General features: G+C 47.1%; 1 protein-coding gene across 2 annotated transcripts in view; it reads right to left on the bottom strand.

Annotated features, from left to right (window-relative positions):
• cacng2a (calcium channel, voltage-dependent, gamma subunit 2a) overlaps window positions 1–13,180 on the bottom strand; it is a 29,879-nt gene that overhangs the window by 1,574 nt on the left and 15,125 nt on the right. For both annotated transcript variants that reach the window (XM_061701205.1, XM_061701206.1), the window contains one exon: window positions 887–1,027. In XM_061701205.1, coding sequence (XP_061557189.1) covers window positions 887–1,027 — 141 coding nt within the window. The remainder of the gene's footprint in view (window positions 1–886; window positions 1,028–13,180) is intronic.

The following is a 13,180-nucleotide window of genomic DNA, read 5'->3' as shown; positions in this document are numbered from 1 at the left end:
AATTTTTTTTGCTCGCAACTCAAGACAAAAATCAGGCAGTTCCTTTGACCTCAATATTCTCATTTGCGCTGACATGCACTGCGAGCTGTCAGGTCTTATATAGACAGGGGTGTGGCTTTCCTCATCAAGTCCAATCAGTACAATCAAACACAGCTGGACTCCAATGGCGGTGTAGAACCATCTTAAGGACAGCACCCGAGTTCAATATGGGTGTCACAGCCAAGGGTCTGAATACTTATGGCTGTGTGATATTTCAGGTTTCCTGGCCCAACCAGTAAAATCATAGTTGAAATAATATGAACAAAACTAAGCTGCTGTTTTCGCCTTTGTTTTATTGCAAAGCAATGCAATCAATCAGTCCACTTTTATTAAGCAGATTCGCAATCCATTAGAAAACACACAGAGTACATATTTATATTTATTGCCCGTCATTAGTTTTTACCCAATTCCCTTACAGGAAACAACAAGAATCCAAGGAATTTCACCTGCACTGTCCAGTATGCAGGTATTTATTTCACGGTCACACCGAATGACTTTTGGGCTAAAAAGTTACCGAATCAATTTCCAGCCACTGAACCGTTTCGATCCTATCGTTCGAAATGAACCAGGATTTTCCCTGAATCGAATTCGCAACCACTCATCGCGATACGGATCGAATCGGTGCTAAAATGAATCATCGCACCCCTAATGGCATCGTAACAGTTGTAGCGATAAATCAGAGGCTAGCAGTTGTAGTTTTTTATGCTCCTGTATGTTGTCTGGGGTCCTCAACCTCAGGTCACAGGTACCTCATAACTCAGGCGAATAGCTCTAACCCTACTCTATCAGTGAGTGTGTCTGTGTTAATGTGAATGTCTTGTGGTTGTATTTGTGATTGTGAGCTGACCTGCAGACACAAAGAAGATCCCGGCGCTGAGGATGATGTTGTGTCTGGACTTGTAGAACTCACTGGCGGCGATGCACAGACCTCCCATGAAGAGCAGGATGACGCTGAGGATGGGGAAGATGCTGGACGCCCGCACCGCGCCTGCAAACATCCGCACGACACGAACATCTTTACCCCCCTGGAACTTGGAACCGTTCTGTAAGTAGTGTCTAAGTTCAGTTCCGAGGTAGTGTCGTAGCTTTTTGGGACATCGTCGTGATACCTGTGATAGATTGATTGCATCGTTATCCACGGTATCAACAACACCGTCGAGAACGGAGCCAGTTACAGTGTCTTTGTTTGGCCAAAAGTGGATAATGTGGCATTTGGCATCAGATAGCGACACAGTTCGACATCGAAGTTCGTGAAGTTTTTTTTTTTTTTTTTTAAGAAGGGAAACAGCTCTCTACAATATCATACTTTATTCAAAAACAGAGTACACCCCGAACAGCCAATCGCCGGGCACATGTAAACAAACAACCATTCACACTCACATTCGCAGCTACGGGCCATTTAGAGTTTTCAATGAATCTACCACGCATGTGTTTGGGATGTGGGAGGAAACCGGAGGACTCGGAGAAAAACAACGCGGGCAAACTCCACACAGGCGCCGCCGGATTTGAATCCGGGTCCTCGGAACTGGGAGGCAGACGTGCTAACCGGTCGTCCACCATTCAAACAATGGTGGATGCGATGATCGTCACGATTCGGGAGCGACCTGGCACTCCTGTGGAAAAACGAGTCAGCCCGGAAAAGGGTGAGAGAGGAAATTGGCATATCTACTTGTTTACAGCTGCTCCCATGAGTATCGACAGTGTCTTACTTAATGGCAACTTTTTATGTTCCGGGAAGTACAAAGAACCTCAAAGAAGTTCCGACACTTGGAGGTGCAAATACAGCAAAGGTAGAAAGAATGAGGCAAAAAGCACATTAGCATCCATTTCAGCATCTGCTCACTGCTCAATCAACACCCCGTCAGGCTTGTGAAACACTCCATCGACACCGTGATGTGTGTGCGCGTGCGTGTGTGTGTGTGTGTGTGTGTGTGTGTGTGTGTGTGGACATTATGTAATGGCACTCCCGGCTAACTGGCAGCGTTGATGGCGGGCAGCATCACAGGGCTTTGGCACGTACTGTACGCCCGGCGGGCTGTAGCGCAGGAGCCGCCGCGTCCTTCAAACGTCATCATCTTTCTCATTATCATCATCATCATCATCATCATCATCAGTGCAGCGGCTGATTGCTAAGTCAAACGTGGAGGCTGCGAGGTTCAAAAGGGTCCAGCATCAAATGTCAAGTATGGGAACCTACCACTTGGTATCATCAAATCTTCCCATCCGTCCATCCATTGTCTTCCACTTATCCGAGTTCGGGTCGCGGGGGCAGTAGCTTTCGCAGGGAAGCCCAGAATTCCCTCTTCCCAGCCACTTTGTCCAGCTCTTCCGGGGGGATCCCGAGGTGTTCCCGAGGCAGCCGGGAGATTCGGTCTCTCCAGCGTGTCCTGGGTCATCCCCGGGAATTTGACAATCCACAAAACACATTTAGACTGGTCGGATGAACTCCCGTGCACCCTCAAGGACCCCGCCGAGGGTGTGGAGCCGGTCCACTGTTCCACGACCAGGATGAAAACCGCACTAGTCTTCCCGAATCCGAGATACGACTTGCCGACGGTCCGGCACCCACGAATAGACCTTACCAGGGAGGCTGAGGAGTGTGATCCCTCCCTCTTTCTCCGCTTTCCTCCCACATCCCAAAAACATGTGTTGTGGGTTAACTGGAGGCTCTAAATTGCCCGTAGGTGTGAACGTGAGTGCGAATGGTCGTTTGCTTAGATGTGCCTGAAGATAACTGGGATGTGGCGCTGATACTCTGAATGTATCATTGAAGTTGTCCAATGTGGCGCTGATCCACATGAAGATGTGTCAGAGGGGTCGGAGGAGGTCAGCACGCTACAAAATGACATTGTACTTATCATCTTGTGTGTGTGATCTTTCACGTGTGTTTCACGGTCTGGAACTGACAACACGTCACGCGCCATTTTGACCTGGCTTTAACGTCTGCTTGCTGCCGTAGCTGCCGTGCTGTATCACACCATCCGTCACGCCGCCCTTCATCCTTCTTTCTTTGACTCACTTGGTTGTCGCCGGAGAACATTGACCAAAGTGTCAGTCACCTCCATCCCGGAGGGGATGATGTGGTTTTGGGTTCCGGATGGCGTGGCGTGATTAAATATTAACTTGTCCTGAGAGTCAACTTATGATACCGTTTCAATACCACAGCATTAAATATTGACCAAATGTGTGAATCTATCATTCCGTATTGTTGGTATCCAAAAGGTTGGTCCCAAATATTGATATTTTGACGAACCGCATCGTTCTCTCCTAGGATGCCATGTTGATACCAGAGCATCGAATATTGACCAAATGTGTGACAGTATCATTGCATATTGTTGCTTGCCAAGAGTTTGGGACCAAATATCAATATTGTGATGAACCGTATCACTCTCTGTTATGATACACTAGTGATATCACAGCATCAAAGAGCAGTGCTGTCTGATGAAAGGCCGGTATGTGGATTTATCATTTCTATATATGCTCGCTTTCCACTGGGTTCGGGACCGAATGTCAATTTTGCGATATACCGTATCGCGATACAGTATCAACGCCACGTCATCAAATATCCAACAGGTTTGTGACGATCATCGTGTATTGTTACTATCCAATAGTTTGGGACCAAATAGTAATATTGCGTACTGGGACACTTGCTGTTACAATATACTAACAATGTCAGAGCCATTCATGAACAGGACGGGAGACGCACCTTCAAACTACAATAGATCAACAAAGCGGCAGGCCCAGACCTTGTGTCCCCATCCTGCCTCAAAGTTTGCGTGGACCAGCTCGCTTCAGTCTTCATCCAGATCTTCAATAGATCTCTGCAACTGTGTAAAATACGTTCCTGTTTCAAACGCTCCGCCATCATCCCAGTCCTCAGGAAACCTGCAATCTCGGGTCTGAATGACTACAGGCCTGTCCTCCTGACATCTGTGGTCATGAAATCCCCTTGAACACATCGTGTTGGACCACCTCAAGAGCGTCACAGGGCCCCTGCTGGACACCCAGCAGTTTTCCTACCAAGCAAACTGGTCTGTGGATGATGCAGTCAACACGGGACTGAACTTCATCCTAGAACACCTTAGCGGGACTGGGAGACCTATGCGAGGATCCTGTTTGTGGACTTCTCTCCTGTCCTCCAAGCTTCTCCATCTGAGCGTCTCGCCTTCCATCTGCCAGTGGATTTAAAGCTTCCTGACGGGCAGGACCCAGCAGGTGAGGATATTTGCAAAGGTCTTATTTTGATTCAAGACAAATATCCTCAATCTTTCATGGTGAGACTACAGAAATGAGAGGATACTTACAGTTGAAAGGCTTAAATTCTGGGGAATCGATTATCAAAATATTGTCGATTCATTTGATAATTCGATTAGTTGTCGATTATTCGATTTATTGCTGCACCTCTACTTGTCGGCAAGACATACTGATTGAGTGACATGCTGCTCTTGAATGGTGAAAAAACATCAAGGTGACGCCGAAGGTGAGTAAAACCTCAGACAGGCTCAGTTCGCAGCCACAGAGGAGCGAGAAGGAGGGCAAATATGGGATAAATATAAATAAATTATGGTGTAGGTCAGGTGAGGGTTGAATTATGGTTTAGGGTAGGGTTAGATAAAGTTGAATGTACAGATCATGGTCATATTTTAAAACAAGGCAGTGTGTCTGTTTTCAGAGGGCCAGTGTTAATGAACATCATTATTTTGTCATTTCGCCTTCATTTTGGACAATAATAAAGCGTAGAAAACGCGGGCCGCTCGCCAGCCGGACTCTTGATTGCATCCCAGAGCCAAGAAACAGTCGGACACTGTAGAACCTCATTAAAGTTCAAATTAATGTTATATACTCCCTTCTTTTTTATACACAAATTTAACACACAGGGCGGAATGACTACTGATTGAGTTTATTGTAAGGTTTCTTACAAGGTTTGGGTTTTTGGGATAGGGTTAGGGTGAGGTCAAGACTGGATTTTTGGGTCAAGTTCGGTTCAAGGGCGAGGCTCCACATTTCAACTACAAATGGAGCTGGACTGAGCACAGGTCATCCTTCCTTCTTCACTCTTAAAAATGTAAAAAAAAAAAACAGGGCATAGGTTAAAAGCAAGACTGGATGAAAACAGGCATCACGTTTTCAATGATGTTTTTTAAACCAATGAACTCATTCACTGCTGTGGCCGATTATCGTCAACTGGAATCCAGCTGTTTCCGAATATATTGTGCATTTTAGGGGTGCAAGTGGCTTGCCTGTGAAATTCCGGTTTGTAAACCTCTGTACTGACTAACAGATCCCTGTGAGCATTGCTTTGCTTTTAAGATTAGCACAGCTTTTGAAGGAAAACATAACGATTCAGCCCTAGCTCTCCTTCCCGTATGACCGTTCCCGCTTGTATTCCGGGCCCCGATCACGACACACCCATAGGAGCCCTGATTGATTCCGGTGCCGACGATAATTGTATTCATGAAGGAATAGCTCATCAGCTCCGAATCCCTCTCCAACCACTTCTGTCCCCCGAAAGAGACACAGCCCTGGATGGGCGAGGACAGTTGCAACCGGACCCCGCCAAGATCCGCGCAATCGTTGACTCGCCCATTCCCACCACCCGGGAAAAAACTCCAACGTTTCCTCAGATTCGCCGACTTCTACCGCCGCTCCGCCCGTAATGACTGCAAGGTCGCTATCCCCCTCACCGGCCTCACATCCATCAGCTCCCCCTTTCAGTGGACCTTGGCAGCATCCCAAGCATTCAGTCAACTCAGGACCCTGTTCACCAGCGCTCCCATTCGCCGCCACCCCGACCCCTCCCTCCAGTTCGTGGCGGAGGTTGACGCCTCGGACACTGGAGCAGGAGCCGTCCTCTCGCAGCGGGACCCCACGACCCAGAAACGTCACCCCTGTGCCTTTTTTTCCCCCCGTCGCCTGTCCCCTGCTGAGAGGAACTACGATGTCGGCAACCGAGAGCTGCTGACCATTATATGGCCCTGGAAGAGTGGAGGCACTGGCTGGAGGAGACTGAACTGCCATTTATCATTTGGACTGACCACAAGAATCTCTCTTACCTCCGTTCCGCCAAACGTCTCAACCCTCGACAAGCTCGCTGGGCCCTATTCTTGAGCAGATTCAACTTCAGTCTCTCCTTCTGTCCTGGTTCCCGCAATAGCAAGCCAGAGGCCCTGTCTCGGATTTACTCACCCCCCTCCAGTCCAGCAGAAGCGGAACCCGTCCTCCCTTCCTCGTGCTTCGTTGGTGCAGCCAATTGGAAGATCGAGCAGGTGGTCAAGGAGGCTCAAAAGACTCACCCAGGTCCCAAGACCGGGCTTCCGAACCGCCTGTTCGTCCCCGATTCCGCATGCTCTGACGTCCTACGGTGGGCCCACAACTCTAGGCTCACTTGTCATCCCGGCATCACCCGCACTATTCAGTTCGTCCAGCAGCACTTCTGGTGGTCCCGGGAGTTCGTCCAAGCCTGCTCCGTCTGCGTCCGGGGGAAGTCTTCACACCTGCCTCCGGCTGGTCTGCCGTCAGCCGTCCTCGGTCCCGCATCGCTGTGGACGTTACCGGCCTACCCCCCTCTGAAGGTAACTCGGTCATTCTCACTATTATCGATCGCTTTTTCCAAATATGCTCATTATGTCCCCCTCCCCAAACTTCCATCTGCCTTTGAAACTGCTAACCTCCTTGTCCAATATGTCTTTAGACTCCACGGTATCCCCATCGACACTGTCTCTGACAGAGGTCCTCAGTTGTCATGCCTGGTCTGGAAGGAATTCTGTAGAGTGTTAGGCGCAGCAGCCAGCTTGTCTTCGGGTTATCACCCGCAGACCACGGCCAGACGGAGCGGGCAAATCAGTCCCCGGAATCGACCCTCCACCGTGTTGCGGCACGCGACCCGTCCTCCTGGAACCCGTTCCTCCCGTGGATCCAATACACCCACAGTTCCCTTACCAGCTCTGCTACCGGTATGTCCCCGTTCATGGCTTGCTACGGTTTCCAAGAAATATTACCGTCAAAGTCACTGTTCTGCTGGACGTTTCTACTGTATACCTCGGTGGCAACGTTAATCTCGCTGCGCATGATTCTGGTATTGTACTTGTACAGTCATCATAAATTAGCCCAGGTTGAGCGAAGTCATTGCAAAAGAATCTGTGGTTTGTGTCTATTTGCCTTTGTATGATTGACAGGTCGCTATTTACCGCCTTTATCAGCGTTTCCTTCTCCGGCTGAGACAATGAGCCTGCCAGACGGGAGGATTTCCTGCGCCTCTGACAAAAACAAACATGGCGTCCTGTCCTTGTTCGCCTCCTAGGATGAGGTACGTCCACTCGGTGACCCACATTTCGGAAGACAAGCTAAGGGAGCTCGGAGGTGAGTCACATACGACTGACTAACGCATCCTGTAGTAAGCGACCGCTCGCCACAGTCCCCCCGCCGGCGTGCGTGCGGGGCAGCGGATCGCGCCGGCCGCGTATCGATTGACACAGCTGATGGCGAACATGACGACCTGCAGGCTCATATTGTGACACGCTGGCGCGTACCACCTGTGTGACCGCTTGATACTTACGGGATGGAACGTGGGGTTTTCTTTGTGATCATTTTTAAAGATTCCGAGACCAAATTTCCAGGGGGGAAAAAAATGAATGTGTTCCATTTTGAAGTAAGGCTGTAACATAACATGAATTTTACATACAAAGCTGCTGACTTTTGTTGCTGCATCTGCGCACGGTGGCGGTGCCGGCTTCAATGGTGCCCTGTGCGATGCCTCTATATGGCACACGCAGCCCCCCTCCCGGTCGATGGTCAACGGAGGGGGCGGTGTGTGCGCCTGTGTGCGTGTGCGTGTGGTGGCGGTGGTGGGGGGGGGGTCGGCCCGCCGCAATGACGGTCTCGCATGCATGGAGAGCATGTGACCGGAGCATTGTCACTGGGCTGTGTGGCAAAAAAAAAAAAACAACGTGATTACATACAGTATGAGCTGGCGATAACCACGGGCGACTTAAATATGTTCACAGACCTCATTGATCTACTGTCCATCCCCTTAAACAATCGTTGACTCCCCAACCCGCGTAACGGCGGTTGTGGATTTAAACAATTTAATAATGACCATAATAATATCAGCAGTGCCTGGTTTTCTCCACCAATAGCGCTTAGAATGAAGGCCAAAAAGGTCTATCTCGGTCTCATCAGACCAGAGAATCTTATTTCTCACCATCTCGGAGTCCTTCAGGTGCTTTTTTTTTTTTTTTTTTTTCGCAAACTCCATGCGGGCTTTCATGCGTCTTGCACTGAGGAGAGGGTGCTGTGTGTAAAAAAATTTAACAAATGGCTGCAATATAACAAAGAGTGAAAGATTTAAGGGGGGGGGGGGGGGGGGGGGGTCTGAAAACCTTCCGTACCCACTGTCGATTGATTTGATATAAAAGATATATTGATGCACAGTATAATTTGTTGTGACATACAACGCTGCTGACTATTCTTGCTGCTGTTTACATTCACATTCATCATGTGTTTATCCATCTCTTCTTCAGCAAGGAGCAGCTGGTGCTTCTTTTCCTTTGACTTTGCACATGGATCAACTTCCATTCCAGCTCGCCACAATAAAACTCATTTTAATTCCACCCAAAAATAAAAGCCCGCAAGCTGTCACACCTAATATACGTCGGGAGATTCTAATTTAAAAGAAATCAAAAAAAGGGCGCGTGATTTCATGTTTCACCACGGTTGGGAGGACACGCGTGTTTTACGAGGTGTGCCGATTGCTAAATTTCTCGTTAATGAGACACGGCGGAGTCATCGCCGTGTGCACCCGCTCAGTCAATCAGGACCAAAAAAAAAAAAAAAAAAAAAAAAGATTGACTTTTAATTTGGTGCCTCATGTCTGCGGGCCATCTGTTGCCTAGGAGACCGGGACAGTGTTAGCATATCATATACCTCAGACACACACAAACACACACGGACCTCAGCCCAGTCCCTGCGTGTCCCAGCCCAGACCCGTCCCATCGATTTTATCCGGCTAGTCTGCTTTGGGGCCCCAGGGTGGTGGCAATGCAACCCACCCCCCACCCCGCCCACAACCCCTTCACTGCTGCCCCACTCATCAATATTGGCGGATAGTCTCAGATGAACTCATGCAAGCACCGACAGGAGGCTGCCACCAATGGAAGACTCCCAAAAGCGGCCGCTAATTACGATTATGAGCATGAATATTATTAAGGTGCTGTGGCCTCTAATATGCAGGATAACAAGTGCCAACGCAGCGTAATAACGATGCACAAATGTTGGACTTTTTATGACATGATGTATAGTTTAATGGACTTCATGTTGAATGTGACATAATGTTAGTATGACATCATTTTCTAAATAGCATGATGTTTTTATTTTTTAATATTACATGGTCTAGAGTAAGACATTACAGTTTATGGCATAAATACTGAGACCATTTTTAATGACTGTAGTATGACATGGCGGCACAGTTCAAGTATCAGTACACCAGTAGTTTATTTCATTTTCAGGACATTCCAAATTGTTGCATTGGCTACGCCCAATGTTTGTGTAATAGCGCCGAACGATTTTCTTTTCTCCCATTGACAGCTCTCTAGTCTGTATGTTTGCTTAACAGCAAATGCAGTTTTCACAGGTGAAACCCAAAGTAAAAAAAACAAGCACTATGTAACGTTTAAGCAATCAATCTAAAAGGCAACACCTGAGCAACTAGAAGCAACCATCAGTCACATGTTCCAATACTTTTGTTCACCTGAAGAAAAAAAAAAAAAAAGAAAAAAAAAAAAAAAAAAAAAATATATATATATATATATATATATATATATATATATATATATATATATATATAAAGAATGTAGCGTTTCCCGCGGCAGCTTTGGAGCTCATCACACGAGTCGGCGTCCTCTCCTCTTTCTATGAGCGGCATTCTCCCTTTGTTAAACGGCCTTCTTGCATAACGGGGCGTTTCTTTTTGCCTTGCTCGTCTTCCTCCTCCTCCTCTTCTTCCTCCTCGCTCAGCTGCTTAGCGCCCAGCGGAGCAGTGCATGATGGGAGCTCAGACACGGCATGATCTAAAAACCCACTGGCGCTTCAGTGCGCCTCAGTTGCCTTATATAATCCCGGGTGGATGTGCAAAGTGCCACGCAACTGGGACTCAAGCACATACACGCGAAAGACGCTAGGGCTCTTTGTGTGCGCGTGTGTTTGTGTGTGTGCGTGTGTATGTGCGTGTGTGAGTGAGAGACTCCTTTGACGACATGATGTATACTCAGACATCATTTTAAATGGGGCACGATGTGACATGTATGGTGTGATTTGACTTTTTAGGACACGACGACACCGTGTTTAGTGTGGCATTATCAACAGGATGCCTTCATTTTTTACGATGACATGATGGTAACAATTTGTGTAACATGAAGTATACTCAGACATCATTTTAAATGGCATGACGCAAACGATCTAGCCTCAGACAAGCGCAAGAAAATGGGTGGATGGGTGGGTGGGTGGATGGATGGATGGATGGATGTATCGTAAGACATTTTAATACGACATGACTAGTAAGGGGGCGGCACGGTGGACGATCGATTAGCACATCTGCTTCACAGTTCCGAGGACCCGGGTTCAAATCCGGCCTCGCCTGTGTGGAGTTTGCATGTGCTCCCCGTGCCTGCGTGGGTTTTCTCCGGGTACTCCGGTTTCCTTCCACATCCCCCAAAACATGCATGCTTGGTTAATTGAAGACTCTAAATTGTCCACAGGTGTGAATGTGAGTGTGAATGGTTGTTTGTTTCTATGTGCCCTTTCTTCTCTTGCCCGAAGCTAGCTGGGATAGGCTCCAGCACGCCCGTTACCCTAGTGAGGATAAGCGATACGGAAAATGAATGACTGAATGAATGACTAGTAAGATCATTTGTAATGTGTCAGGAGCAGAAGTGCCAAAAATTGTCTGCGTGTGTGAGCAATATTAGCACGTACCCCAAAAGATGCATGTTACACCTATTTGTGACCATAAAATAGGGCTAACGAAACTTACCGCAAGCTGTTTTCTAGACATAGATGTGGGCTGCAATATTGCACGTTTTGTTAGACAGTTCCAGGCAAATAACACAATGCATGAAAGCTGTTGTTTTTGTCGTTTGGAATGTAAACAGTCGCACGCCGTTGCACTTCTATGGGGGGGGGGGGACCTTCCCAACATGGCCGCCACGTAGGCGCGTCGATGAGCTGGACTGGCGTATCTACTGTTCATATCTATGTCCGTGAAGCCCAATAGAATACGTTGTGTGCAGTCATGTGACTGTCTTGGGTCGGTTGATTGGTCAACTAGAGTTAAACGTCACTCGCGGTTACGTTGTATTGGAGCAAACAACGGCCAATGCGGAAGTCACAGTCTAAACAGATTGCACGTGAGAAAAAATGGATAAATAAGCAATAATTGATCAATAAAAGTAGTGAGCAGCGTGGAGATCATTGTGACGGAGTAAAAGTACCGTTTCTTCTTAACATAAATACTCAAGTAAATGTAAAAAGTATGCTGCATTCAAACTATGCTGACAAGTACAATTTATTAAAAATGTAACGGAGTAAATGTAGCACATTCCTTCCCACCTCTGGTCAGTTTTATGACATAACGTATCGTATGACTTCATTTTGTTTATGACATGATTTATTGTATTACTTTATATTTAATATGACAAGATGTAAGGTAAGGTATCAGCTTTAAAATGAAATGTATTGTATAGTCATTTTAATGAAATGATGTATAGTCTGACTTTATGTTTTATATTGAGACAAATGAGAGATGTACTTGTGTGTGTGTGGTGGTGGTGGTGGGGATGGGGGGGGGGGGGGTGGTCACATCAGTGTTTGTGTGTGCATGTTGTTTGGACTCTCCACGCAATGAGATGACATCACTGGTGTGCCCCCTCCATTTTTGGGCATGTGCGACGTCACGTCCGGGTGGGCCTTCACCTGGAGTGACATGCTATGTGTTGCGTAACGGCGGAGGAGGAGGAGGAGGAAGAGGAAAAGGAGAAAAAGGAGGCCATCCAAAGGCGTCGTGACGCTGACCATCGTGCTAAACAATAATAAAAGTAAAAGTAATACAAAATTTCTATTATGACATGATGAGTTCATTTAATGACATGCGCTATAATAAGACATCCTTTTCAATATGACTTAATGAAGGGTAGCGTTCCATTTTTTACGACATGACGTACAATCCGACAACCTTTAATATTCCGTCATATTTTTTTAAGTGACACGTATTGTATGTACAGACGTCTGTCTGTCTGTCTGTCTCGCGAGATGACACTCGGTGGCCTCCTGTCGTGAAAATCACGGCGGCCTGACCCACATAAGGAAGGAGGTTGAAATATTTATGGACGCCAGTGTCCTAATTGGTCAGCCACTGGGAGTGTTCTGGTCCAATCAGAGCGCAGTCAGAGAGGTTAACGTCCACGGTCGGCCCCGCCGCTGACATGGTTGTTAGCATCATTAGCGGCCAGCGCTCTGAGCGCAGAGTCGAACTGTCTAATTGGCGCTGCTTTGGCGACCGTACTCACACACGCAGCACGGGCAAATGTGACCCCCCCCCCCCCCAGGACAGTGTTTCTCAAATCGCAAAATCATTTTGTTAGCCTAAATGCATCATCGCCCAAATCATTTTTGAACATTTTCAGAAATTTGTTTTTAGCAAGCACGTTGCTTTTTTAAAATTATTATTATTATTGATAATGTGGCAGTAAGTTAAAAATAACAAAGGCAAGTATGCTACTATATGTATATGGATAATCATTTGCAAAAAATGACCATGTTTTATTATTTATTTTTAAAGTGGAAATCTGACCTTCTCGCTGTCGGTGAAAATCTGGAAAGAGACCATAAAATTATTTGTTTTACCTCTCACACGCGCTTAAAACACATTTAAACTTACATATTTATACTTAACTTCAACTTGATGACCGACACGCACCCTGACGTCCATGTGTCAACACATCGCAAGGACGCAAACGGGAGACCCCAACAGCAACAGCCTACGAAACGAATCCTACACGTTTCAAAACGGAGCTGTCGCCATGGTAGCAAGCGCTGATGCCGACTCGAACCATGGCAACAAACTGACCATGACAAACTGCTCAAGTGCGAG

The sequence above is a fragment of the Phycodurus eques genome, chromosome 16 (assembly GCF_024500275.1).
Source record: "Phycodurus eques isolate BA_2022a chromosome 16, UOR_Pequ_1.1, whole genome shotgun sequence".
Lineage (NCBI taxonomy): Eukaryota > Metazoa > Chordata > Actinopteri > Syngnathiformes > Syngnathidae > Phycodurus > Phycodurus eques.
The sequence above is the reverse complement of the archived record's forward strand: the minus strand, read 5'-3'. Positions and strand labels throughout refer to the sequence as shown.